General features: G+C 43.9%; 4 protein-coding genes across 4 annotated transcripts in view; all 4 read left to right on the top strand.

The window, feature by feature from the left end:
* The first annotated feature begins 962 nt into the window (after positions 1-962).
* ptchd1 (patched domain containing 1) lies at positions 963-5,518 on the top strand. Its single transcript, XM_077736578.1, has 5 exons — positions 963-1,111; positions 1,178-1,661; positions 2,250-2,937; positions 3,055-3,656; positions 4,161-5,518. The coding sequence occupies exons 2-5, from the start codon at positions 1,239-1,241 to the stop codon at positions 5,259-5,261; spliced, it is 2,814 nt and encodes a 937-aa protein (XP_077592704.1). The 5' UTR covers positions 963-1,111; positions 1,178-1,238; the 3' UTR covers positions 5,262-5,518.
* A 1,211-nt stretch (positions 5,519-6,729) lies between these two features.
* LOC144209941 (uncharacterized) lies at positions 6,730-9,566 on the top strand. Its single transcript, XM_077736513.1, has 6 exons — positions 6,730-6,818; positions 6,937-7,262; positions 7,324-7,582; positions 7,651-9,254; positions 9,326-9,462; positions 9,563-9,566. Exons 1-6 carry the CDS (start codon positions 6,731-6,733, stop codon positions 9,564-9,566), a joined length of 2,418 nt encoding a protein of 805 aa, XP_077592639.1. The 5' UTR covers position 6,730.
* Positions 9,535-12,359, top strand: LOC144209994 (adhesion G-protein coupled receptor G2-like). Its single transcript, XM_077736588.1, has 11 exons — positions 9,535-9,685; positions 9,753-9,902; positions 9,974-10,096; positions 10,163-10,208; positions 10,281-10,384; positions 10,476-10,600; positions 10,673-11,041; positions 11,115-11,401; positions 11,796-11,897; positions 11,978-12,088; positions 12,149-12,359. The coding sequence occupies exons 1-11, from the start codon at positions 9,566-9,568 to the stop codon at positions 12,253-12,255; spliced, it is 1,644 nt and encodes a 547-aa protein (XP_077592714.1). The 5' UTR covers positions 9,535-9,565; the 3' UTR covers positions 12,256-12,359.
* Positions 12,360-21,427: 9,068 nt separating this feature from the next.
* Positions 21,428-24,794, top strand: part of dpp6a (dipeptidyl-peptidase 6a) — a 62,343-nt gene continuing 58,976 nt past the window's right edge. The window contains exon 1 of the mRNA XM_077736582.1: positions 21,428-21,619. Coding sequence (XP_077592708.1) covers positions 21,563-21,619 — 57 coding nt within the window. The 5' untranslated portion in view covers positions 21,428-21,562. The remainder of the gene's footprint in view (positions 21,620-24,794) is intronic.

Below are 24,794 nucleotides of genomic sequence, written 5' to 3'. Positions count from 1 at the left end.
TATCACTTCAAAATGACGGACAGATGAGCTTCGGGCTCAAGCGCCATTACCATTTCCGACATTGGAATCCATGACTGTCGTATAGTGAGATGAATAATAGATGTGGGGGGTCTTTATTAATAAATGGGCCACACCCCAACGTATAGACTTGGAATCACGTCACCCTGTTAAATAATGGAAGTGAGCTTGGGTCCAAAATAGCTCGGCGCGCACTGGCATAAAAGTGCCAGGCAGGCTAATTACGACTAGGCTTATTGTCTTTCATTTCCTGCCTCAGGAGACCCTCGGCCGGCTGCTAACGGCTAATAAAGGCTAATTGACTGGTAATTGAATCACGGATTACAACGGAAACAACAGGGGGATCTCGACTGTGTAGGCAAGATATGGTTTTATAAACAACAACGAAATAATACAGTCAAAATAATGATATCTCTTTTTTTTGCAGATAAAAAAAGCTAAATATTTAGCAAAACAAATACCAACTGAGATATTTCATGGTAGTATTTGTTTTAATGTCTAAAAAATATGACATTCTGGTGAGTAAAATTTCTGACAGTTTTCCTCATGTTGTCAACTAAGTTAATTTTCAGACAATGTTAAAATGACTGGCAAAATCTAATGTTAAAATTGGTAAGTATAAGATAATGCAGATTGAGTTTAAGGTTCTTGTCCTGGCCCTATTTTTTGTTTTATTTTGCATTTTGTTGCATGCACCTGAAACCTAGCAAACATGCCACAGTTGACCCCCCTTCCTTAGTTTGGACACCCCTCATTTAACACCAATCTTAGCAACAATTTCCTGACGTAAAAACCATGTTTTTTTAACATATTCTACTACCTACTATTAAACCCCAACAGGAGCCAAATAAAACCAGATTGGATGTGATCTAAGCATCTAGCGTGGCGCCATTATCAATCCAATCCAGCGCCGCTTCCGGGGTCTTCTGAGGCGCCCCCACCCTGTCTGGACGGCACACACGTACAACCATTAAGACAACTCAACAAACACAAGCTGGGTTGAGCCAGTTAACAGTTGGTACGGGCTTCCTCGACGTCGGAAAGGGGGAACGCAGCCCGTCTACGGGGGAGGGGATGCACGCCACAGCATCAGGTAGGACCCGAAGCCCTTAAATGGCGCTGCCATTTTTAAAAAAAAACATTTCTTCCTTTGTATTAGAGCCATTTTTGGGCGGAGAGAACCAAACGTGCCCCCGATTCGGGATGGCGAGGAACAGCTGATGCCGGGCGCCGCCGCCGCCGCGTCGGCTGGCTGGGAGCGGCTGGACCCCGGTCGGCAGCCCGCCACCGCCGCCATGCTGCGGCAGGCGTTGCACGCCGGGTTGAGCGGCGGTTTCCGCGCGCTGGGGCGCTCGGTGGCCAGCCAGCCGGTGTTGTTCGCCTCGGCGCCGCTGCTACTGGCCGTCCTACTTGGCGCCAGTTTTAGCCGCTACCGCGTGGAAGATGACGTTGAAGCTCTCTTGGCGCCTAAACACAGCTTGGCCAAAATCGAAGGCAACCTGGTGGACAGCCTATTCCCCCTAAACCACTCCAAACACGCCCTCTACTCGGACCTGCAGACGCCAGGACGCTATGGGCGGGTCATCGTGGCCGCACGCCGGGGGAACCTCCTGGAGTCGCCGCTTCTCGATGACGTTCTCGAGGTACGTGCGTGGAAAAAATTTGACCCAAAATTGACGAATGGGAAATGTATGCACCATCAATGGCAGTGAGGAGTTAAAAAGAGTAACCCGGAGGGGTTGTTGCTAGGCAACCAAGCACGTGGAAGTTTAGCACTCTCATCCCGTTGGCATGGAAACCCGGGAACGACGTGTGGAGTGCTCGGCAACCCCCACACGTTAACTTTGTCAGTGCTATTGATGGTGAATGGTGATCAATAATTTTTAAGATATTATAATATGATTCATTGAAAAAGATATTAAAAAAATATTTAAAAAATGAATAAATACATGTAATGAGAAATACATAAGAAAAAAAATAGGATAAAATGTAAATATACATTTAAAAAATATTGATATAAATCCAAAAATGACCTGTGTAAAATATTATAATATAATAATGTGTAGTGTAATAGTGTAATATACATTTTGTAAAGAATTGAGATAAAAAATAATTATTCAATTTCAATAATTTATAATTAGACTAATAAATGCAAAACAGTTTTGGGTGTCTAATTTGAACCTTTTACACTTGTACTTATAACCCACTGTTGACGACGCTGTACTTTTCAGCTCCACCGCCTAATCTACCAAATGCGAGTGACAGCGCCCCCTAGCGGCCCCAGCAGCTTCAACTACACCTTCTCGCACCTGTGCCTCCCGGACGACAAAAACGCCTGCATCGTGGACGACATCATCCGCGCCCTGGAGGAAATCTCCGCCAATGCCGACGCCAACCGCTCGGCTACGACACCCCCGCTGCGCTACCCCATCACGTCTCTAGCCGACGGCCGCCGCGCCTACATAGGCCACCAGCTTGGCGGCGTCCAAACCTGGCCCGGCGACGGGCAAGAAGTGCGCTCGGCCCGCGCACTCCAGCTCACCTACTACCTTCGGGCTCGCGGCGGTCTGACAGAGGGCGCCGCCGGCCAATGGGAAGAGGCCTTCTGCGCCCGGCTACGGCGATTCGCCGCCTTGCACCCACGGCTGGCGCTCTACCCGGCCACGTCGGCGTCGCTACGTGCAGACTTCCAGTTCTCTTCGGTGTTGGCGAGGGGCCCCCTGTTGGCCGGATTGGGGTTGTGCGGCGCCCTGGCCGTGTTGTGCTGCTCCATGCGGGACTGCGTACGTTCCAAGCCGTGGTTGGGCGTGCTGGCGTTGTTGTCCGTGGCGTTGGCGGGGCTGACGGCCGCCGGGATTCTCAACCTCAGTGGCTCCACCTATAACTCCACCTACTTGGGGATACCTTTCGTGGTGCTGGGTGAGTCCAAAATGGCCGTTTTACCGAATGATAGAATACTTGGATTTGTTTTATATAAATGGATTATAAGAACTGGATTAAAAGATAGTGTTTCAAAACTTTTGTCCCCTGCCGCAGGTCACGGCTTGTTCGGCTCCTTCGAGATGCTATCGTCGTGGCGACGTACCCGCGAAGACCAACACGTGAGGGAGCGCGTGGCCAGCGTCTTCGGAGACGTCATGCCGCGTTTTTCGGGCTCCACGGCGCTCCACCTGGCCACGCTGGGCCTGGCCGCCTCGCCGCTCACCAACATGGAGGCGGTGCGCCTCTTCTGCCGCGCCGCCGCTCTGGCGGTGGGCGTCAGCTACGCCTACACGCTGTCCTTCTACAGCTCCTGCCTGGTCTTGACCGGCTACCTGGAGACGGGCTACCGGCACGGCTGCTTCTGCCGACGGGTTCCCCGGCGGGAACGTCTGGACTCCAAACCGGCCTGGTACCGATGCCTCATGTACACACGCTACCAGGATGAGGCACAGGGCGCCACGGGGTCGCCTCGGCTGCCCCACGCCCGCACCTACGTCCGAGCCGACGCCCCGGACACCCGTCCCCGGGACTCTCATCTGCTGCTGGGCTGCGTGAGGCGCTGCTACGCCGACTGGATCACCAACACCTACGTCAAGCCCTTCGTGGTGCTCCTCTACCTGGTCTACATCTCCTTTGGGCTCATGGGCTTCCTGCAGGTAAGACGCCAATGCTAATGGGCACCAAACGTCTGGGGGACCAAACGTCTGGGGGACCAAACGTCTGGGGGACCAAACGTCTGGGGGACCAAACGTCTGGGGGACCAAACGTCCGGGCGACCAAACGTCCAGGCGACCAAACGTCCGGGGGACCAAACGTCCGGGGGACCAAACGTCCGGGGGGACCAAACGTCCGGGAGGACCAAACGTCCGGGGGGACCAAACGTCTGGGCGACCAAATGTCTGGGCGACCAAACGTCTGGGCGACCAGACGTCTGAGGGACCAAATGTCTGGGGGACCAAACGTCTGGGCGACCAAACGTCCGGGCGGCCAAATCATTTTAGCAGACAGAACCTGTTAACTTAATGCTAATATCCAATGAAGGATATCACACAGAAACAGTCATTTTCATCGACTAGACAACACAGACAAATAACAAATGCGCAGCATATTTTCTTTCCGAATGGCGGGATCGGTTTTGAGTCTCTGTCTTTGGTCTTCAGGTGGCCCAAGGCTCGGACCCCAGCTCTCTAGTAGCCACGGACACGGCCACCGTGTCTTACGCCCGCGCCCAGCAACGCTACTTCAGCTCCTACTCCCCCGTCATCGGTTTCTACATCTACGAGAGCGCCCCCTACTGGAACGCCACAGTTCAGGGCGACCTTCTGGAGTACGCCAAAGGCTTCCAGCGCATCAGCTGGCTGGAGTCCTACCTGGCCTACCTTACCGAGCGCAACCAATCTGCCGCCCCTTCGCGGGAGAACTTCACCCGCACTCTCCGCCTGGGCTTCCTACGCGAACCCCGCTTCGCACACTTTGCCGACGACATCATCTTCGCCGAGCGGGGTCCCGGCGAGGAGCCGGACTTGGCGGCGTCCCGCATCTTCCTGGCGGCCAAGACCACGGAGAACAAGCGGCGGGAGATGTCCGCCCTGCTGGATACCCTTCGCCGTCTCTCTCTCACATCCCGTGTACGCTTCCTCATCTTCAACCCGTCCTTCGTCTACCTGGACCGCTACGCCGCCGCCGTTAGCTCGCCGCTACGCCACTCCCTGCTAGCCGTCCTCTTCCTCTTGGGTCTAGCCTCCCTAGCCGTGGTGGAACCCCTAGTCTCAGCATGGTTAGGACTCACCCTCCTCTCGGTCCAGTTCGGCGTGGTGGGCTTCATGACCCTGTGGGGGGTGGAGCTAGACTGCGTCTCAGTTCCCTGCCTGATCCTGGCCTTGGGCCACGCCGCCGACTGTAGCGCCCCGCTACTGTGCGGCTTCGCCGCCGGCCGAGGCGAGGGCCGAACCCGCTGGGTACGCCTGGCCCTGGAACGCCACGGCGTCCCCTCGCTCCAGTCCTTCCTCTGCTACGGCGCCGCCCTGGCGCCCATGGGCTCGGTGCGCTCAAACCTGACTTGCACCCTCTTCCGCTGTCTGGCGTTGACGGCCGCATGCTCTGCCCTACACACGCTAGCCTTCCTACCCGCCCTGCTCACCTTCCTACCGCCGTCCAAGAGCCGAAGCCGGCGTGGCGAGGGGGAAGACGCACCCCGCCGGGAGGTGGAATGCGTGGAGATGGACGGCGTTCCGGTAGTGGACCAGATTACCACCGTCTGAGCGCCGTTTCAAGCTTCTGGATCACAAATAACTTGATCTTGTCCTTCTTACCTTAGACGTGCTAGCGTGCTTTAATATTACATGGCTTGGAGGCCATTTTGGTACAGGTCGATGGACATTTAAGCATCATGAGTTCCCAATTCCATCTTGTAAGAAGCCCAAAATGAACTTTTCGCTTGCTGTCAATGTCCCAAAACATTTGCCCCACTTCTGTATTTCTATATGGGACAAATTAAAGTCATAGAAAGAAGCTCCAACTTTTGCTAAATGTTTCTTGATTTGCTATTATCAATAACACAAAACCTCTACTACTCAAACCAAGGTAAGCATCTACACCCTCTTGAGTTAACTTCCCACAGTAAATGTTAGCTTTTCTTCCAAAATATGTTTATTTTCAAGCCTTTCTCCAGCAGGAATCCTATTGGTCACTAAGCCCCCAGGCACGATAACATTGCTGCCTTTATCATTTCTCGCATACTTGAGCAAATCAAGACTTAATACTCCATCCAGGAACCGTCTGGAACTTGCATCCTGTAGCCACAGCTGTTTCCCTCCAGTCATGCTGGCAACTCCAATCAACTGAACAAACTTTTAGACGATAAAAACAATACAAAATTGTAGACTTTGAGCCAAAAAATGTACAAAAAATGACCTGAAAACACTCCCAACTTAAGCTAATACGAAAAATTGCATTTTCTATATCCACACTTGTTTTCCAGATGACCAATCTTAACCGATGAAGCAGAAATGGGCGGAGTGACTCCGCCCCCATACTACCACCACCCTCCTCAACGCCATCTATCCGTCAGACAACCCTGTTTTGATTGAAGAACGCAACTCAGTTCCGAGACGTCCACATGGCGAAACTTCTTCTCCGACCCGAAACAAAATGGAGCCGAGACGCTCCAAAACAATCAGGTAAAAAAACATTTTTCTTCCATATTTTGTCTTTGTTTACCTTTAGCTAAAAGATAAACATAGCGTGACCGGGCGTTCATACGAGACGGTGAGATTTTGTCACACGATACGACCCAATACGAAGCGAGAGGCTCGACTTGTTCGGGACAATGAAGCGGCGAACAAAAGCCCGCCACTGACGGAAACGTGAACGCCGACTTGGCGGTGGCACATCTGCCCCAAGGCGGGGGTCTGGTGGAGGTGTTGGGATCCCAGACACCGGAGAAGAGGAATCTGATCAGAATATTCAAGAGTTGTAGTATCAAATTCCCTGAAGACTTCAATTTTTAGGTCACTTGTTGAAGACATTGCGCGAATCCTAGTATGTCATTTGATGTTTGGTAAGACCACGTCTTGAGGGTTTCTCGTAGAACTCTTGGTGACTTCAGGACTTGAGTAGCCTGGCCTTGAGCACTCCGATTGGTCACACCAAGACCAATCGAAACTAGAAATTTGCAGTTTTCACCATGTGTCAATCGCCCTAACCGCAATACTTTTGTTTTCCCAGAAAAATGAGCCGTTGGCGACCAAAAGAAAGACACAGGTCCATTTTCTTCAGGATCCTCATTGGCTTCTGTTTGGGAGCTTCTCCAGTCACAGGTACAAATCCCCCTCCCTACCCTGTCCAGTTCTAGAGCTAAACCAGTTGTAGGCATCATTTTCTGGCCTTGAAATAAGACATTTTAAAATATTTTTGCTTTTGTGTCCTCTCTTAAAGCATTGGGTTACTTCCTGGGCGACACCAAGGCGGTCCTAAACGGCTGTGAGGACCACTGGACCCTTCAAGACAGCACTCCACTCCCGTCACTCTCCCAGATGAGTGTATGTCTCGATGTCCGGGTGGTGTCTCCCGGAGCCTGGGTGGGCTTCTCTTACAGCTCGCCACACTCCCCCAAACCCGAACTGGGCCTGGAGGGCGACGGGGGAGCCCTGTACGGGTGGCTACTGGGGGTCCGGCACCGCTTCCATGTCAGTCTAGCCACGGGACGTTGGCACAGGGTGTGTCTACGTAGGGACGTCGGCGGGAACTCCTTCAGTCTGGAGGTAACACCACGCCACGGCACTCGAACCGAACCCGGTTCCGTCTTACCCTTCTGGTTTTCAGCTGGCCGGGCGTCTAGTGGCTAAGCGGACAGTCATCGCCCAAGCCGTCCCCCCGGCGGGGTCCTTGTGGCTGGGCTGCCGTCCTCGCCGGCGTCCACCCGGCGCCGCTCTGGGCAAGGTGGAGATCTATATGTTCCGGGTGTGGGATGACCTAGCCCGTCGCGGCGCTTGTGAGGATGGTGGCGTGGTGGGATGGAACTCCCGCTTCTGGGGGGTCACCAGTCCCCGGGCTCGGCAGATAGACCCCCAACTCCCTTGTGGTCAGTCCATTTTTTGGCCGGACAAGTTGGCACAATAAATTTTGAACCTTCATTTTTGTTGTTTTTAGCGGAAAAACCAGAATTTGGAGGAACCTCCTCGACACAGTCACCTGGTGGCCACCTGGGAGTCAAATTCCCCACCACTGATCCCATAAGGGACATTGTCACGTCATCATCTCCCGCCACCATCTTGGATGACATCACAACCCCGCCTCCAAGTTCAACGCCACTCTTTGTTCCCATTTCAAGTAGATCAGCGATACGTGAGCACTTATTAACATCAGCTAACAATATATTACTGAAAAATTGGACTACAGCCTTCTTCAATGACACATCACACTCTTACCTTACTACAACGTCAGGCTACACTAAAACGACACACTACAACAAATTAATTCACGTTCCAATTGACACAACTGTCAACAACAAGACAAAAAATTTCCCCACATCTCCCAACAGCGTCCTTGACAACAAAACAACTCCTTCCAGCACACTCCCAACCCTCAAACACCCATCACTTAACAACTCGGCAACACCATCTTTGACATCGGAATATAACACCCAAACTACACCCAAAAATATCACCCAACTTCCAAATGACCAAATGGGATACAACGTCAGCACTAATTCTTTACCGCCATCAGCTAACACCCGTGAGTACAAAGTCACTCCAGTAAATACAAAAACAACCTTCAAAGACACGGCACAAGCCCAACAACTATTATCACTTCTTACTAACACAACTACAACAGTCTCTGATAAAATACTTGAGTCCAATTTAAGTACCATAACTCCCCTGATTAAATACACATCACTACTACCACTCACTACAACTAATCCACTTAATACCAATGTAACCACTGTAACATCTATCAAAAACACATCAGAATCCTACCAACAGCCCCCACTTAGTGTCAGGTATGACAACAACAAATCTGACAATACTTCCACAACAAAAACAACCTTCATCAAAGACACATCACCAACCAAACGACCACCATCACATACTATTACTAGTACTACTCCTACTAACAAAACACTTGCCAACAATTTGACTTCAGTAACAACACCCGTCATCAACGACACGTCCCAAGCCGGCCAAGTACAACCACTTACAACCACTTCAACAACACACGCAAAATACCCACTGAAAGCCAATTCAACAATACTAGCACATCTCAAAGACACCCCGCCTAACAACCCAAGTATACAATTTTCTGCATCCACCAATGTCACAACGACACCCAAAGTAGCCCACAACAACGATACAACCGCATACATCACAACAACACTCCTGATAAACTTAAATGAAACTACAACAAGACACCTCATCAAAAACACATCACCATTCAACTTTACAACATCTTCCCCCAAATCTTTTGGCTACCTGACAACACACCATCACAACAACACCTTCTCAGTATCCACCCTCAAAGATTCCCACACCAGAGTAGTTTTAAATACAACCATTGGAGTCCCCCGTGAACTTTTGGCAAGGATTCCGACCACAACCGAAGTTCCGCCAAGTAACTACATCTCTTCCCTAAATGGTGAGATCAACAAAACGACTACAGCGCCTACTTCGGGTATCAACACCGAGAAAAACCTAGAAGAGCAAGCAAAGAGACTCCTGGAAAGAACCTGGGATCCATCTCAGCTCAACTCCTCTCAGGTAAGAACCGAATCCTAAAGAACCAAAAAATATAGTTCCACCAAATCTTAATCCGACTGTTTACATGACAGGTGGCGCAACTGGTGTTGGAACTGGAACAACTTTTGTACGCGCCAACCATCTCGGAAGCTTTGGCCGAGAAAATCGTGGGAATAGTTAGCAACCTGATGGACTGCAATCCTTTAGCCCTGGTCACATCTTGCATCAAGTACTATTCCCACAAATATCTCCCTTTTAAAAAAAGTACTACAAAATGTCCATTTCTTTTCAATAGGCTGATCAACTTAGTCGAAAACTTGACCCTCAAGTTAATGGTCAGCGACATCCCCGCCGTGGTGTCGTCCCGTTCTCTGGTTCTAGCCGTCCGCAAAGTGAACGGCAGCCATTTTCCTGAAACGTGGGTTAATATCTTCGGCACCAGCGATGTACAGGTAGCGACACCATTGTTATCCGCGTACACCAACAACGAACTACTGACTCTTTAGTTTTTTCCTACAGATGGATGGCGCTCTCGGCACCAGGATTTGGGACTCTACCGCGGCTTCTGTCTATCTACCGTCCTCCATCACGGCGGCCATGAGTGACAATGAGAAAAAGCAGATTGACAGAGTCCAGTTCACCTTCTATACCAAACCTGTCCTTTTCCAGGTACTTTCTTCTGCCCAACATATTCCTCTAAAACTGATCCAATTACAACAAAAAACCTGTCTTGATTCCAGGACCCAACGTTGAGCAATCAAACTACAGTCAGCCCCGTGTTAGCATCCAGCGTTAGCAACATGTCTATCGGCAACCTAAGCGACAACATTCGGTTTACCATTCGGAACAGTCCACATGTAAATGTAAGTTTCCTCGAACAGTAAAATATTTGACTCCATTTTTTAAAATGTCTTGTCTTTGATTGGCAGGTCAACTCCAAGGCGATTTGCGTCTTCTGGGACTTTGATGTCAACAGTGAGCCGTTTATTGAAACAGAAATTAGATTGAAAATGCTTTTAGTTGAAGTGTTTTGGGTTCTGTTTTCAGGCGGCGGAGGCGGTTGGAGCTCTGATGGATGTGTAGTGGTGAGCGCCACCTGGTGGGGGACCACATGCAGCTGCAACCACCTCACTGCCTTCGCTATACTACTGGTCAGAGCATATTTTATCCGTTTTACAAAATTGGACAAATGCAAAATCCAATATTTTCCTACTAACCAATCCAAGACACGTTCTCTACCAGGACCTCTCAAGGGGCGGGATCAACGACCCCCATCAGGCCCAAATTCTGACCTTTGTCACTTACATGGGATGTGGACTTTCCTCCATTTTCCTAGCCGCCACCTTGTTGACCTACCTTTGTTTTGCGTAAGCTTCATTAAACTATAAACAAAGCAAATCCATTCATAACAACTCAATTCCCTTTTTCCGACTTCCTAGGAAATTACTCCGTGACATCCCCGCCAAAATCCTAGTCCAGCTCTGCTCCTCCCTCCTCCTCCTCAACCTGGTGTACCTCCTCGACGGTTGGCTAGCTCGATTCCCGACTCGTGGACTTTGCATTAGCACGGCTTTCTTCTTGCACTACTTCCTACTCACATCCTTTACATGGGCGGGGCTTGAAGCCCTACACATGTACTTGAGTATCGTACGGGTGTTTACACCCTACCTTAGCAGATATATGCTAAAGTTCTCGCTTATCGGCTGGGGGATTCCGGCTGTTGTGGTTGTGGTGGTCATCTCCGTGGACAAAGACAACTATGGTCTGGTTTCTTATGGACGATACGAGGACGGGACTTCGGGGGACTTGTAAGTCTTCTTCTTATCGCCATCTTAGCACCTTTATCCACATTTTTATTCACTTTTTAAATTAAATTCACAGTTGCTGGCTACGTAGCGACGTAGCATTTTACATAGCTGTGGTGGCCTACTTCCTAGTGGTGTTCGCCTCTTGCCTGTTGGTCTTCGCCGTGGTCATGGCGCAACTGCGGCGCATCAAGAAGCAGAACCCGCATAACCAGTCGCCCCAACGTGGACTAGTGGCCGACTTGAGAAGTATCGCCGGGCTAGTGGCGCTGCTAGGACTCGCTTGGGGATTTGCGCTGTTCGCCTGGGGGCCGCTCTACCTGCCCTTTGTGTACCTCTTTACTATTTTTAACTCACTACAAGGTTATTATGACACGTAAATTATGTCAGAAAATCACAAATGTTCTTTTTTACATCTGGAATAATTACAAAGAAAGATCCAACAGATTCAAGAATAGTTTAATCCACTAAACTAACACTAAAAAGCTACAAAATCCCATTTTTCTACACAAACTAAAAGACAGTTTTAGCAAAATCAGTGACACAAAGTCCTAAAGATGTGTTCACAGCCTATCTAAAACTAGGAAAAATAACTTTTCTTGATAAATAATATCTCTAGAATCATTAAAAACGAATTAAAATCCACTTTAACTATCATACAAACCTTCAATTCAAACAGCAGCATTATTACAGACACCTGAAACCTATATAATGCTCATAATATGTCTAAAAATGATGTATAAATCCCTTCCTATAGGTTTTTTTGTCTTTTTATTCCACTGCGCCTGCAAGGAGAACGTCCGCAGACAGTGGAGGACATACCTGTGCTGTGGGCGTTTGCGATTGGCTGAAAATTCAGGTGATGCCATGCTTTTTTTTCCCAGATGCTGTTGGAAAAAAACCTGGAAAACAGGGATTTTATGTCTAAAATTGTTGCAGAATGGAGTCGGACAGCCACTAGGGAGAAACGCAACTTCTCAGTGACGTCTTCGGCACGTCAGTTGGCTTCTCGGAGTTCTTCACTCGTTAGCAACAGTACAAATAGTAGTGGTAGGTTGCTATGCATCTATGTGGTTGGGATCCAGGTTTTTAATGTTATTGTCTTTGCAGGTTCAGCTTTTGCTGATAGCGGAGTGTCAGAAGGTTCTGGTTGTGATGTGGTCCTCAATGAGTTTCAGAGAAAGACTGCTGACATTTTGGATGCTTCCATTAGATAACAACAGAAAGACTGCTTTTAGGGTGCTGGAATAAAACTGTCATCCAGTTGAAATACAGTTATATCCTTTGTAAAGAATAGAATTAAATTCATCAGAAGATTTAAGTTCAATAGTCTGACTTTTTTTGGTCAATGTTTGCATGCTCATGTTTATCAAGTGCTGAGATTCTGAATGACATTTTATTATAATACAATGTACCACTTTTCTTAACTCTTGTGACTTCAAATTGTTGAGTCTTTTCCAGCAAAAGTCTTGAATTAATACATTTATATCATTCCATATTTTAAGTAATCTGCTATTTAAGAAAATCTAATTTGTCAGCTCCTTTTTCAATACGATGGAAATGTTCGTGGCAAAATATACGAGTTGTAATTTTCTCGCCAGCCACTAGGGCAGTATACAGCTTTGTTGTTTTTGCACGAAGAAGAAAAACAGGAAGTGCGTTTGAACTGATACACGTGAGCTTTTGAATTTTAAATCCTGCAATGATGTTTTTTACTATCATCTACTACTACAACAACAACATAATACAATCACTGTAAGTTATTTGTCGCATAAGCGCTTTTGAACATCATTTGTGATATCAAATGATAAGTTATTTCGAACAAAAACGATTATCCGGCCTACCCGGTTAAGTCGTTTTATTAAAATGTGTGTGTGTGTGTGTTTATACGTACTAATGTGTATTTTATGTAATTTTACTCTCTTCATTAGTCGTGTAAACAAACATTGACTGTCATGAATGTTGCGTTTATGTGTACATAATTACGAACGTCGTAATGAAATGTAACCGTTAACTGTATTGACCCAGTTTTGACATGATTATTCTTATTTATGTTATCATTAGATATTAGTTATCCCACATTAGTGATGTCTTTGTATTTGTTTTCCTTTTTCACACAAGGCGTCGTAGTCAACGAAATGCTACAATTCCTTAAAATTGTTTACATTACTAACATGCAGATGGACAATATCATAAACATGTTTTTTTTTTGTTTTAGGAATTCCTGGAAAATGAAATGATAAAAAATATGAAACTATATGAAGAAAACAACATGAATAGGTAATTTGAATCTGTTATATGTTATTATTATTGTTTCATTTGATTATCAACTTGTAAGTTAAATCACAATTGAAATATTTTTCAACCCTAACTCAGTTCCAATAACAACCACATCCAATACATTTCAATTGGGATAAATGACAACAATTATTTAGCTGCCATTGACACCCAATTGATTTTAACTTGCAGCCCTCCCAGTCAAAATGACTTGGAACTCTATTGCTTTTAATAGCAGGCCATGAGTTACTCTCTACAATTTTTGCTGTCAAGGGCTTAAACTTTCTATCCCTCAGTAATGCGTCAACACCCGTCAAGGTCTAACAATCCCTCGACGTGTTCATTTGACCTGTCTGATTAAAATCTGAGGAAGTGCAAGGCTACGGCAGTTACGCTTGTGATTGCGGTCCTTGCCCCAACGGCTCTTTTCGTATCAATGATTTCTGGTTCCCACTAGACTGCTAAGCGCTTTGGCGTAACACACCAGCTAGCACCAGGCCTGAATGGTCCCCTATTGGACTTCCGGTAGTCCAATCCCACCCGGGACTCGTTAAAAAAAACACTCCGAGTGAAAACCTCTTCAATCCAAGGCGAGAAATCAACCATACAGAACAAGAGACCGTCTTTAAACTTCCATTATCGTCAGCTGATGTATTTTTTTTATCTTAGAAACCGAGGTTGAGTGATTGCATCAATAACAAAGGGGTAGGGAAACTATGGCTCGCGAGCCTTATGTGGTTCCTATGATGGATGCATATGAGTCAACATAAATAAGTGAGAAGTACACAAATAAGGGCAGTAAATAAATAAATAATAATAAATTAATACTTAAGTTATAAATAATTAGTCAGTATTTTAATTTTCTTAAAATAATTCTGAGATTTTTTTGTGCTTTTAATATTGAAATGACAAAAAAAACATTTTCATGTATTTTGGCTTTTGGCTTTCAAAGAATAATATTTAAAAATATAACTTGTTTCAGGCTCTGTTGAAAAAGTTTCCCAATCCTGAGATAGGGGGCGCTATTCTGTAAGTGTACAAAATGAGTGTTGCTTTATGTACTAATTTGACTTATGTTTAAGCAAAAAAGTCAAGGCAATTATCAGTAATTAATGACTAAAGTCTCTTGGCTTTTTAGGAATTCTGTTCCATTTTCAGCTTTCGCTACGTCAACAAAAAACGAGGCATTCCCGTTGCACCGGCGCGTCCATCTCCACATTCCCAACGCGTCACGACACCAATTTGCACTCGAGTGGAACGACAAATGAAATGACGCTAGCGGGGCGGAATGAATAGAAGAAAAAAAAAAACTTCAAGTGGAAGATTGATGGCGCCAACGTCTCCCCGGGCTCGCCATTTAGCATTTTTTTCCTACCTTCTAAGTAGCCCTTAAGCGATTTATCTCATTTTCAAACGTTTGAAAGACAAAAATAATACTTGTAGCCTGTGATCCGTTATGAAATTGAGCATGAGAAAACACGCGCTACATCTAGAAGTCCTAATATATTATTCAAAACTCGTCCATAGGTCTGATCACAAAGGCCAAACATCCATATTTCATCCATCATCCTCATTCCGATATACTACACAACAACCTCCCATGAATTATATTCATTTCTAACATGTCATTACTATTTTAAAGGTGGCCAGAAAACTATCAAGAGGAAGTCCCGCAAAAAAATGGCGGTTGACCAATGGAAAAAGCGCAGATCTGCTTGAACAGTGAGTCAACAAAAATTTAATTATAAGTGTTTTTTAGGCTTTAGTATACATGATTTGTTTTCAAGTGTATTGTTGAAGGGGTTCTGTACCTTGGAAAGAAATAGGACACATTCACGCCCACTTTTTAATGACCCCGCCCCTTAAAATGCCCCTGCCACTCCCCCTTTTGCGCATCCGGCGTAACCATTCAAGGCATTCAAGGCATTACAAATGCCTTGAAAATGATGATTTAGCAACTCGCTTCCATGTTAGTTTTGAGGCCTCGCATTTGATTCGTTTTGCTTCGTCTTCTCGGGTTTAAAACGTAATGGAACGTAGGCGATTCTCGGCGTTGCGGATTAAGAAAGAAGCGGTGACTAGGTTGCTTTAATTACCCGGATCGTCAAGATCCTTCCGCTTTTTGTTCCCAATAAACGTGTCCTCCCACGGCTTAATTCGTACAATGTGGCGCCTCGGGAATGGATCACGCCGTTCTTGTTTCAAGCGGATTTTTAATAAGATGCGATATCATATTTGAATTGATCTGAATGCATATTTTTTAGACTCCCTTGTGTATGCATACTCTCATTGATTAGCATCATTGAATTGGATGCTTTTGTTGTATAACAAGGATTTAAAGCTTTTACTGTGTAGTCCACAAATAACAACAACAGACAGACAAATAAATAAGTAATAGGAAATAAATAAGTAGTCCGAATGTGATCAGCAAAGCAGCTAATCAATGTATAGCAATAAATAAATAATCAGTTAACTGTAATAGATGAATTACTGGTAAAAAAAAGTAGTATAAGTAGTAAGTAATAAGCCTTGATTAGGTCAAAGTTGTAGAATTTGAGTTGAGTATGTTGACAGCTCTTGGGTGTTATGGCTCTGTCGCGCCTTCCAGAAGGCGGCAGGTTGAAGTGGTGTAAGCTAGAATGTGTGTTGTCTTTTATTATTCTCTCTGGCCTTCCAAGGCTCAGGATTGGTAGATGCTGGACAGGGTAGGTAAGGGACAGTGACTGGCGCTTTTACAAGGAAGGTTGGTCGCCGGTAGAGGAAAAAACACAAGGGAATTTGAACCGGGTGGGGACGCAAAATCTATGTTTATCTCCTTTGGGGTGTAAAGTTTCACGTGGCTGCGCTGCTTGTCTGCAATTTGGAAGGCTAATGGATGCGAGATGGTGGTCACCCCTGGGCAGGAAACTCACAAATGGGTCCTTGTCAAAGTGCCTCATGCTTTCTCTTCATTTTCAGGCCATTATACGGGTTTTTTTTGGGTGAAAGGGAAAGGACAAAAGCCCTAAAATAAACCGGATAGATCTTACAACAGGTTTAAGTCAGTTTCAACTTAATTATGTAGTTGTTTTTCTTTGAAATTAAGGTCATAGTCATTTCGTAACATGAATTTCGTAATCGTACAATGTAATATAACATTAGGGCGCCATATTGTTTTTTGTAAACATGTTTAATACCATCATTAGTACATTAAAGAAGGATTTTTTTCCTTCTGTTGGAAAAAAATGTACAAAAAATGTATATTTTGTTACTCCAAGATGTTTCATAAATGGTCTTGAATCGTTGAAATAACTGCCTGACGACGAAAGTAAAGTTCCAACTCTGTCCTACTTTCGTTTCTCCGCCCCCCCAAAAAAAGAAGAATACATGTTTGATAGCACAAATGGCCTTCCGTCAACGAGAAAAAAAGATTTGCTTTTGTCAAAATCGTCCCAGGCGCCATTCGCCGTGACAACAAAGAGAACGAGATGAGGTTCTGGCAGCCTAGAAAAAAAAATGATCAAATAGAATAGATTTATGGGATTGGATGATGCGAACATGCTGGACTGGAGAGAAGAGAAGAGATGTTGTAATATCAAAAAAGTTGATCTGTAGGTGTATCCAGGCCAATCCAACGGCAAGAGAAAAAATATATCTTAAAGGGACAGTGCCTTTTTGAGTTGGATTTATTTAATAAGGGTCAGCACATATTAATTAATGTACATTTTATATTCATGTTAATGAACATATCTACTGTTGAAACCAGCTCTCAAAATTCTATTCATGAGAGAGAGTTAAGTATCTAAGATAGTTTATTAAGTACTGGTAAATATCTAAGTACTGTTTGTTATCTAAGTACTGTTTCATATCTAAGTACTGTTTAATATCTAAGTACTGTTGAAACCAGCTCTCAAAATTATATTCATGAGAGAGAGTTAAGTATCTAAGATAGTTTATTAAGTACTGGTAAATATCTAAGTACTGTTTGTTATCTAAGTACTGTTTCATATCTAAGTACTGTTTAATATCTAAGTACTGTTGAAACCAGCTCTCAAAATTATATTCATGAGAGAGAGTTAAGTATCTAAGATAGTTTATTAAGTACTGGTAAATATCTAAGTACTGTTTGTTATCTAAGTACTGTTTCATATCTAAGTACTGTTTAATATCTAAGTACTGTTGAAACCAGCTCTCAAAATCATATTCATGAGAGAGAGTTAAATATCTAAGATAGAGAGTTTATTAAGTACTGTTTAATATCTAAGTACTGTTTATTATTTAGGATTTATTTTTGGGTGACTTGGTCACGATTCTACTCAATTCCGTCTTGCCACTTGAAACTGGATGAATTTTGAAGACTTTGGGGTGCTCCGTGACTGAGAAAAGTGGTTTTGGCAATCCGTAAAAATGATGTTGATTATACTGTTGCTAAAATAGCTTTGCGGAATCAAATATAACTGCCATCTTTTCATAATCTGACCGATATTAGAACCTCGCGTCTTCCCTCCCTTACCATTATTATTCTCCTCATTATGGTTGTTACCAACGCCGTCTGTCACCCCGGTAACCGGTCGCTCACCTTTAGTTTAATGGAGTGTGTTGGCGAACGCCATCCATCACCGTTATAGAAAAGATGACAGCGTTCTTCATCGCTATCGCATCGACCCGCTAAAGCGCCGTGAAAGACGAAAACGCCGTCAAAAAAGGGGCGGCTACCGGTTGCCAAATTAGGATGATAAAATATAGCGGTGATAGGGAATCAGTTACGCTTCGTTTTGAAACGTTGGCTAGGTCGTTGGGGACGAGGGTGCCGTAGAATAAATGTTGTGAAGATGGTTAACGTGACGGACAAAATGTAATTCGGAATCTCAATTTTTAGCAGGTTTTTGAAATATTTTCTAGGCCAACTCATCACATATCAGGTATTCAATAATAATAATTAAGTTGGAAACTCAAAACAACAATTTTAAATTAATTTAATCAAGCAAAGAGAGCCTCACAATTTACAACAAAATATGTCAGTAATCACGGAGGTTGTTGGATAGCCAGCGTCCTTCTAGGTCTGCATTCTGGGGTAAAGGTCAGTCCTCTGACAGTGTCAAATCTTTACAGTGACGTTTTTTCATTTTTATCTTAGTTAAATATAAAAAAAAAAATTTTCCAATTGACATTTCCTGACAGTTCCGCCTTCTTCTGATCATTTTCTTGAGGCATATTCCGCCCAACGAGATGTCAAACTCGTCACCCCGCCAGAACAACGTGACGGATCTTTTCGCCGCCTGTCATTTTTTTACTCCCTCGGAAAAATAAAAATAGTCTTTGCGTCCGGAAAAACAAACATTGTCTTCCCCGAATAGTAATTAGTCTTTCTCGGTTATGGGTGTGGGGGTGCTGTAGAAACAATGGTGTCAAGCTGAAAACTAATAACATGCAATGTCGCCGTATTCTTCATTTGCAGTCTCCCGTGGGAAAAACATATTTTTAGTGTCAGCTGTGCTTGAATTTGCATGGCGGCGTCGTGTCGGGAAAGGGGGAGGGGCTACTCATACAGGACATAACTGCAAAAATGACAGAGATTGACATGTGGAAAACAATAACAGTTAACGATAGATGCTTCCACCACAACCCGATTAGGATACAAGATGGCCGTCCATCGTGACGATTTTTTAAAGCCTAAAATGGTAGCTAAACGATACTTTTGTCTATTTGAACCTCCAAACTAGTATGAAGAATCCCCAAAATGGCCGTCTTATAGTATTTTTCTCTAAAATATTACCGCCTCTACTCACAAATTAGCTAAAAATGGCAGCTAATATAATTTTATGTTGAAATAAAACCCCCTAGCTAAGTTTAAAGTGGGGTTTCTAGCACCAGACTAGTTTTTCTATACGCAAAATGGCCGTTTTATAGTATTTTTCTAAGAAAATGACCGCCTCTGCTTACAAAGTAGCTAAAAAATGTCATCTAAACTAATTTTGTGTTGAAATAAAACCCCCTAGCTAACTTTAAACCTATTTTTCTAGCGCCAAACTAGTTTTTCTATACGCAAAATGGCCGTCTAATAGTATTTTTCTAAGAAAATGACCGCCTCTGCTCACAAATTAGCTAAAAAATGTCATCTAAACTAATTTTGTTTTGAAATAAACCCCCCTAGCTAACTTTAAAGCTAGTTTTCTAGCGCCAGACTACTTTTTCTAGCCGCAAAAACGAGGAATCCAACCCTCCCAGTTCAAATGGATTGTACTAGCGATAAACTACAGACTTCAATGGCAGCTAATGTTAATTAAAGTCAGACTTTGGCCGTTAGATCTGTTTTAAGATGAGGATTTCCCCAGCCCGACATTATTCCGCCTCTAGGGAGTCGTACATTATCCCGTTAACAATGACACCTTTCGCAGATGGCGTATTAATCCCGAGGGAAACGGCTGATTCGCCGATTTGCGCTAAGGTTGTGCGCCATTTGGGATTCCACCCGCGGCAAAAGTAATCCTAAAATCTATGAGGCGACCTTTTACTCATGCACGTGACTTGGAAATGCTAAATCTAATATAAGATGACAAAGTTTGAGCTAAAAAAAAATTATATTTAAATTCTACGCCACTCTTCCTTATTCCGATGTTAGCATACTTTAGCACCAACTAAAATTAGCATCATTTCACATAGTCGACGAAGAACAAAACTTTCACATGCTCTTTGTACTTAGCCTCTCAAAAAACGTTATTTCAACCATTAACTATTAATAAAAAAACTAATCTTATTAGTACTACTGCTCAAGCAGTGCTGCCACCCAGTGGTCATTCTCCACACACATCATTTTTACCGATTAGCTACGATAATATAAGATTTTTTTCCCTCTTTTTCTTACTATAGGCCCATTATATCCCCACCCATATTTATCATTTCATAAATCTAAAAGAACATATATATATTTCTACATTCTTTTTGACACTTAACCTCCAAGTATCCCCAAATGATCACAAATCTAAAAGTTTAAAGATAAAGCCGCTACGTAAAAAGAAAAAAATCCTTTGATAAAATGATGCTATCGGAGTGAGCTCCACAATGAGATTATCCCCAGCCGCCATTATTATGCACAAAATCCATTATGCGCCTCCGAGCCAAGCAGGAAGAAGCAAATTAACATTCACAAGCCGCCACGTAAAGCGCACGGACAGAAAATCCAGATCACCTCGTCAAAATTTTCACGTCCTCAAAGATCAGGAATGTCAGTTAAGTTTAATTTTGACAGATGTCCAATCCATTGGAACTGGGAAAGATCCTAACCCTTTTTATGCCATCCAAAAAGATGGAGCTCAGATAGCTCTTTGCTAATCTATAATGAAAAACCTCTTTGATGCGCTAATAGCAATTAGCATTGATTTTACAGTCATTTCAGAGCTTTAAAAACGTGCAATTCTGAATTGATGCTTTGGAATTTACACAATTGTGTTAACAGCAATTGGTCAAAGTTCACTCTCAAGGAGGCGGAGTCTTGTCAGACACTCCCCCCCCCCACGCCTGTCAACGTAGTCCTCGGTTAGTTTGATGGATGTATCGTCAAGGTTTGCGTGTTTTTGATAGAATGACAAGCAGAGGTGTCAAAAAACTAGCTACTAGTACAGAAAATATATATCTATGTTTATTTTAGATATGATATATGTTGGGAATGTCATTATTACAGGTTAGGAAATCCGATCATGGCTTTTTAAAGGGTTCGGAATTGCGTAAAATAAATAAAATAACATAATCAAGTTAAAAAAATGACCCTATTTTCCCGACTATAAGGCGCACCACATTTAAAGGCGCAATCCCAATGAATGACACATTTAAATTATTTTTCCATATATAAATTACACTGGATTATAAGGTGCCCTGTCTATTTTGGAGAAAATTAAGTGTGCCTTATAGCCGTGAAAATACGGTATCTGAAAAACCAAGTGCCACAGAATATACTTGGACTAAACCTAACCTTGTTGTGTGGGCTATATGCAATGATATGGATTAAAAACTCCCTCCCAACCCTTGTATTATTATGCCTTAGTTATTCATCTAGCGCTGTGTAGTTAATCTACTTGCGCCGCTTGTTCTGCTAGCGTCACACCCTCCCTCCCCGTGGCCGTCATGTCGTGCGTACGCACATTTGCCCGTTTGCACGCCGACGAGAAGGCAGCACCGGGAAAAGCGCCGCGCTACACGCACGGCAAAGGTTGTGGGTGCAAAGCCAGGTAACCTCGGACACTTTGGGTTTTTGTGGACCAATCGGGAAGCATGAATCAAACGGCCGGAGCTACCAATGCCTACCGGAGATGCTCCAAGGCGGACAAGGTGGGAACTTTTAGGGCGACTAGTGGGCTTAAAATGTGGGTATTTGGGTGGTTGGAGGTTTGGAATTTTTTCATGGTTATGCGGGTTAATACTTTTGTGTTGGAGTGTGTTGATATGGATGTATTTTGGTGTCATTTTGGGCTTGTGTATGTGTGTTCAAATTGTGTTTTTTGATGTGTTTTTTGATCTATTTTGGTTTTTCGGGTTTTGGAATGTGTCAACATATGCCAGCACTTTGGCGCATAATTCATTTCATGGCATCTTTAGTATGCCGTAACTCATTGGCCGCCATTAATGGTGATAGACGTCCAAGGGATTGAAAGGGGGCGGGTCTATTGGGTGCTTTGTGTGGTTTTTTTTTTGACGAGGTATCCGTGGAGCTGGACTATTTGCGGACATTTTGATGGTGGACTTGAAAGGAGTCCCCGGCTGAGCGTACAGTGGTTGAAATGAAATGTGTGGGTGTGGAAAAGTGGACTGGGAAAAGTGGGGGTGGTGATATGTGTACCCCTGTGGACCAGTTAGATGTTGAAACATGTATCGGGCTGCAGGTGTGGGGGTTGAAACTTTTTATATGCGTTTTTCCAAATGAAAATATTAGTATTTTACAATTATGAACTTGTTTATGGCAATAAACCATTTGATTTAAATGTATATTCATTCCCAGTCCTTCCAGTTTCAATAGATTGGATGTTAGACGTTTTTTTGCAGAATTCTATGGTTCTTTTTGGTCTAATTTAGTAATGGTACAAATAGTTTGGAAAAGTACAGTTGCTTTAAGAAGTACTGCGAAAATTTCCAAGTTTAAGTATTTAGAAAATATATATATTTATGTTACAATGTGTTGTACTTGATTTGGCCACAAGAGAACAGTGTCATACTTCGAGTTGAGCTGAAAGAAGAGTATGTTTCAGTCTGGATCTTGTTCTAGTTTGGACTTATTCCTGTTTAGAATCTCATTGTTATTCCATATTGTTTTATGGAATTATATCAAATGTTAGTCTCCGGTTTTCTGCATCTTTTTGTAGTTTGTAGATATTGTTCTCAACTTTATTCCCGGGATATTCCCAGTTTTAGTCCTGTTTCCATGCCATTTTTCTGGAATATATGAAGTTGTAGTCTAAAGAATAATCCAAGTTTGAGTCATATGAAGTATTGCTCTGAAAGTTATTCCCGGTTTGCTTCCAGTTGTATATTAATAGTCTAGTTGTATACCAGGTCGTATTTTAGCATCATATCAAGTGACTACTACTTGAAGTTCTCAGTCCAATTCCAGAATTTATTCCCTTTTTTATTCTCAGTTTTATTCCAGGGAAGGTTTTTTTTTAGTCTTGTTCCAAAAGTTCATCCACTCATTATTCTAGGCCATCATTTTAGACTCCGATGTTTTCCCGGTTCTATTCCAGATGCTAATTCCGAGTCCTAAATGGATCTTTGCGTAACCCGAACGTGCTCCGAGGTATTAGACCGCCTGCTTAATTAGCATCCGTGCCGATAGCGGTCGCTATGGATCGGCGCTCTTTACGCTACGGGACTTTCTAATGCACGCTTATCACACCCACGCGAAAAACGGGTATCAATTGCGCCTCCATGATGAAAAGGACGAACTGCGCTTAGCGCAATTTCCCGGACGCCGCTAATTAGCCCATCAAACCTAGCGTTACATACCAGAATCGCCCGGGAGAGATCAAACTGTCAATTTAGGTCACAAGTTGACGTCAATGGCTCCTCCCCTTTTTCCCTGCTTGGGGTATTTGGGGTTTGCGATTCCCCGGCGAACAGATAAACAGCTCCATCTGCAATATTTACAGCGCCGTAAAAAGGTATAGATGCACGAATCAAGTTTTTACAGCTCACCTGGAATTATTCATCTTTTACGGAGTCGGTAAAGCAAATTCTGGAGCAGATATACAGCGGGGAAGGAAGTTAATATGTCGCAGAATATCTATATTGACATTTCAAATTGAAATTAGCTGGGAAATTGTTATTGATTGGATGTCCTGTGCTTTATTCCGCTGTACGCTTGTTAATTTCTGGGTAAATGTTTTTGGATCTCAATTTTTCGCCTTTTTGTTGAATTGGGATTTGGTGTGAGCGCCCTCTGGTGGTGTGGAGGATATTTTGTCAACATTACTGGACAGGCTAGGCATTTCATAGCTTTTTTAAACACATTTTGTGAGCGTAGAATATTTGTTTTTAACTTTTTTAAAAAAAATAATATATTTATCCTAAAAGGAACAATTTTTAAAATGGTTTAAAATCTATTTTGAACTTACCTCGCCACGGTAGGAGCGATCCCTCTTGTCTCGATACCCAATTTTACGATTCAAATCCACTTACAATTTTTCCCACGAAACCGATTGAACTTGGAAGTCGAGCCGTCCCATTTCCGGCAAACAGACGCCGGCAATTTTCTGGATTTATTGCAAACACGTTTGAAGGCGCGGCAGGCCAAATGCGGCGACTTGACGAACGATCTCCAGCCTTTGCCTTTTTACGACCCGGAACATAAACGACACGGGCGTCTTTGCTTAAATATTGATGTTTCCCACCGACAAAATTATCGCCGAGTGCCAAAAAGACGGAACGCAGCTGCTAATGCGGCTAAGTGACGATTGTCAAAGTCGTTTTTGCGGTAGTTCACAGTCGTCGGAGGACCAACGAAAATACGAGATAGATGTCAATTACAAGTCCATCGCCCTAGCTTCACTTTGCCCTTTTCCCTTTTTTCCGTTGCTCTTTTTTAGCCGTCCACTTGGTTCCTGCCGTGTCGGTTGTCAGGTTGAAAGCTGGCAACCTCAAGCGAGTTCTTGACAAGCACCTGCTGTTTCAGCCAACTGTTTCATTCAAATTCACACCGCAGGGTAAAGGCAACTTTCCTCCAGTTGGGAAATAATTACAGCAACTGTCTCTTTTTCCAATGCCTGATTTTGGAGATGTGTTTCGACCTCTAAAATTCAGACGTTGCTTATGCACCCCTGAACAGCGGTACCTCTACTTACGAATTGTGTCCACATACGAAACAAAATGCCTTAACGTCTTTGGATACAAAAGAAATTTTAATTAGGAGACGAGGCATTTCTAAAATTCAAACATAAGCCAAAATGTAAGTAGACTTGTTTTGTGAGTACTCAGTCTACTTTTTATGGTCTTTTTCACACAAATTTGGCATACT

The sequence above is a fragment of the Stigmatopora nigra genome, chromosome 16 (assembly GCF_051989575.1).
Source record: "Stigmatopora nigra isolate UIUO_SnigA chromosome 16, RoL_Snig_1.1, whole genome shotgun sequence".
In the NCBI taxonomy this organism is placed as follows: domain Eukaryota; kingdom Metazoa; phylum Chordata; class Actinopteri; order Syngnathiformes; family Syngnathidae; genus Stigmatopora; species Stigmatopora nigra.
This window is presented reverse-complemented; position numbering and strand designations above follow the sequence as displayed.